Source organism: Antrostomus carolinensis, unplaced genomic scaffold, assembly GCF_000700745.2.
Source record: "Antrostomus carolinensis isolate BGI_N321 unplaced genomic scaffold, ASM70074v2 scaffold27009, whole genome shotgun sequence".
In the NCBI taxonomy this organism is placed as follows: Eukaryota; Metazoa; Chordata; class Aves; order Caprimulgiformes; family Caprimulgidae; genus Antrostomus; species Antrostomus carolinensis.
The window spans coordinates 6057-9724 of NW_010341031.1; the positions used below are offsets into that span (position 1 = coordinate 6057).

At 55.9% G+C, this 3668-nt stretch overlaps 1 protein-coding gene across 1 annotated transcript in view; it reads left to right on the forward strand.

The window, feature by feature from the left end:
* LOC104531478 (dihydropyrimidinase-related protein 3) overlaps positions 1-3664 on the forward strand; it is a gene marked incomplete at its 5' end in the record, with an annotated part of 9589 nt that extends 5925 nt beyond the window's left edge. The window contains 5 exons of the mRNA XM_010176368.1: positions 631-772; positions 1103-1273; positions 1874-2053; positions 2630-2792; positions 3264-3664. Coding sequence (XP_010174670.1) covers positions 631-772; positions 1103-1273; positions 1874-2053; positions 2630-2792; positions 3264-3352 — 745 coding nt within the window. The remainder of the gene's footprint in view (positions 1-630; positions 773-1102; positions 1274-1873; positions 2054-2629; positions 2793-3263) is intronic.
* Between the last annotated feature and the right edge of the window lie 4 nt (positions 3665-3668).

Here is a 3668-nt window from a genome sequence, read left to right on the forward strand (position 1 = left end):
CAGCAGGAGGAGAGGCTGTGAGGCTCTGGCTGAGCCAGATTGCTTGTTTTCTTCCACCAGGACAAATCTAGTGGAGATTAGGAAGCTGGCTCCCCATGGGGCAGGGGAGGGCTGCACTTCCCCCTCGCGGTGCAGGAGCTGGCAGTACACAATGGAAGGGCTGGCTGTGGGAGACAGTCCTTGGGTGGAGAGACCTCTTTCTCTCTGTGTGGCAGAAAGGCTGCTCTCCTAAGCAGACCTGAGGTGTCTTTTCCCTTTGTGTTAGTGCAAGTGGAATCTGGTGTGGAAGGACATCTTTTGGCTTGACAGAAAGGCTGCCCTGTTCCCCAGGGTGTCTTCCAAGGGAGCTGAGCTGTTGACTCCTCTTGTGTGCAGGACGCTGTCCATGCCCCAGGTGGGCAGTGTGCCATGGCAGAGCTCTTGCCCCCATGCCTGCCGGTGATGTGGCTGCTGCAGGGGCTGGGTCGGGTGGAAGTCTGCAGACTGAGGGACCGTAGAAGCAGGGGTGCAGAGTAAAACAGGGTTGAGCCAGAGGCTGCCTGTGCCCAGAGGAGATCCATGTCCCTCGTGTCCCTGCTGTTGTCTGACTGCAAAATGGCTGATGATGCTTTTGTTACCACCACCCCTCAGTGGTGACCTGCAGGTTTCGGGAAGTGCCCACTGTACATTCAGCACTGCACAGAAAGCAATTGGAAAAGACAACTTCACGGCAATACCAGAAGGGACCAACGGCATAGAGGAACGAATGTCTGTCATCTGGGACAAGGCAGTGGTAAGTCATGACAGGGAGAGGGCAGAGCGGGCAGGGTCGACAGGCGCCCGTGTTCTCGCCTCCGCAGAGCTGGGCGCCCAGCTGCCTGCCTCCCCTCTGGCTTTGAGAGTCAAAACAAACCAGAGCAGGAGAGGCAGCTGTGCGAGTTCAGGGTGGACAGTCGGGAGCTGTGACTGTGCCACCGGTTTTCAGTCTGTCTGGTGCCAATAGTAAGATCAGCTGCAGCCATTTGGGCCTAGCCGGCCAGTGGCTTGTGTGGGAGTGAGTCTGGTGCTTCCTGGGGCTCTTACTGTCCCAAAAGAGCGCTTAGTTCTCTTTGTGTCTGAGCAGGCCACAGGAAAGATGGATGAAAACCAGTTTGTGGCTGTGACGAGCACTAACGCTGCAAAAATCTTCAACCTGTACCCACGGAAAGGGAGAATAGCAGTGGGCTCAGACGGCGATCTGGTTATATGGGACCCTGATGCAGTGAAGATCGTCACGGCAAAAACCCATCAGTCTGTAAGCCCTGTGCTCCTCAGTGGGAATGCTGGAGGGTGGGGTGTGAGTAGCACTGCATAAAGGCTTCCTGGCTGCTGGGAGCTTGGCGCTGCTGTGCTGGGCTCTGAGGAGGAGGAACTGAGTCCAGACTCCGGGTGATGCCAGCTGTGACTGTGGGGTAGGATGTCTGTGAGCCCTGGGCTCTGTGCACAGGGCTTTTCTCACCTTGCTCTGTTGCTCTCCTGAGCCTGGCCCATGCAGGTGTAAGGACACACATTTCTCCTTATCTGGATTCCTCTTCCAGGTACAAATTTTTACAGGCTTTGCCAGTTCGCTTTGTTCATGCCTTACCTCAAGCCTAGGTCCTGCCCCCCTCTGTTGCTGGAGTCCTTGCTCACACCGAGCTCCAAAGCAGCAGGTCCTGGTTCATGTTGGGAGCTCTGGTGGGTTCTTAGCAAGGTGGACTGGTGAACTAAAGAAGGCCTCTGGGGCAGGCAAGGCTGTTGCAGGTGTCCTCTCCCTGCACTGGTGACTTCAGCAGCGAGGTGTGGGGACTAAACAGCCCTGTGTGGGCAGGCAGTGCTCATGTCCCTACTGACCGTCATCCCCTGTTTGCTGCAGGCAGCTGAATACAACATCTTTGAAGGGATGGAGCTACGTGGGGCCCCGCTGGTTGTCATATGCCAGGGGAAGATCACGCTGGAGGATGGCAACCTGCATGTGACTCAGGGGACTGGACGCTTCCTGCCCAGCAGCCCTTTCCCTGATTATGTCTACAAGCGCATCAAAACCAGGAGGAAGGTGGGGAGACGGGGATATCAGGAGACAGAGTTGGGACACTGTTAGCCTAAATTGCCCTTTTCCCTAATAACTGATTGTTTTTCCTCTGCTGATCTTGCTGGACCCTGCTGCAAACTGGTATGTTGGGATAGTTAGGGCTTGGGTAGGGAGCTTTACCATTACTGTTGATGGTGTGCCACCACTGGAGGCAGGTGCTCGCCTGGCTCAACAGTGGGTGATGCCAACCCTTGTTGCTCTCCTGCTGCAGCAGGAGTCTGGAAGGAAGTGCTGAGTTAAAAACAAGGAGACTGGGCAAAATGGCCTTCTCCTTCCCCATCCATGCGGCATAAACCTGTGCACCGTGCTGTGCACGCTTTTCAGGGTGGGAGTGAGGGGAGGCTGTCCCACAGGAGGTGGGTGGTGGGGCTGTGCCAGGCCTGAACGTGGCAGGGAGGTCTTGGGCACGCAGGATGGAGGGGCATGGGGATGACAGTGTGAATTGCCTCTGCGGTGGAACTGGGGAGCCAAGGACGCTGACAGGGCAGAATGCTTCCTGGGAGCAGAGAAGTGTCACTGTCCTTTTCTCTCTGGTGACAGATGGCAGAGATGCATGCTGTGCCCCGGGGCATGTATGATGGACCCGTGTTTGACCTGACCACCACCCCTAAGGGGGGAACCCCTGCGGGGTCAACCAGGGGGTCCCCCACACGGCAGACACCCCCCGTCAGGAACCTCCATCAGTCTGGATTCAGCCTGTCAGGTGAACACGTGGTGACTGGGCTGGGAGAGCGCAGAACCACTGGCCACCCTGTCCCAGCCACTGGCCTGGGGTGGGGGGCAGCTGGGAAATGGCCTGGGGCAAGCTGAGCACAGAGTGGAGCATGGCAAGATGAGACCCAGTGTGTCCCTTAAAGGACATGGCCGGAGCTGGTCCTCCACCCCACTGCATCTTGCAGTGGAGGCAAGGAGGACTGTGGCCACGGACGTGGCAGTGGAGCACCAGACCCTGCTCTTGTGCCGTGGGTCTGTTCACGAAGGAGCATCTACAGAGACATTCAAGCCACTGCTGCTCTCGGGGTGGTTACTGGGGTTGGAGGGGGAGCAGGGTGCTGTAACAGCCTCGGGAGACCCTGAAGCAAGACCCCAGGCTGCCTGACTGCTCAGTCCTGTGAAGAAAATGCTCTTAACTTTGCTTTCTCCCGTCTCTTTGTGCTTTCTTGTCCTCTCCCAGGTACTCAGGTTGATGAAGGTGTTCGCTCAGCGAGCAAGCGCATTGTCGCACCCCCGGGAGGCCGCTCCAACATAACCTCCCTGAGTTAAATGCCCCTGCCAAGGAGGAAGTGAAATCCCTGTTCAAGAGAAGGAAGAAAAATGGTACATTGGTGTTTAAGAAGGAAAAGCAAATAAACCTGTTCTGAAGAATCAATAAGCCTCAAGCCTTATGTTTCACAAATGCTACTTGCTACCTAGCTTTAAAGATGTTGCTTCATTTTGTTTTATGCATAGCCTTAAAATTCTGTTGTTGTTGTTGTGGGTTCGGTCAGGTTGTGTTCTTACTCTTCCTTTCTGTATGCATGCCGCTCAGACAGGTCGCTCAGTTCAGTGTGTGATTCGTGTTGAATGTGTGTGGGACAGC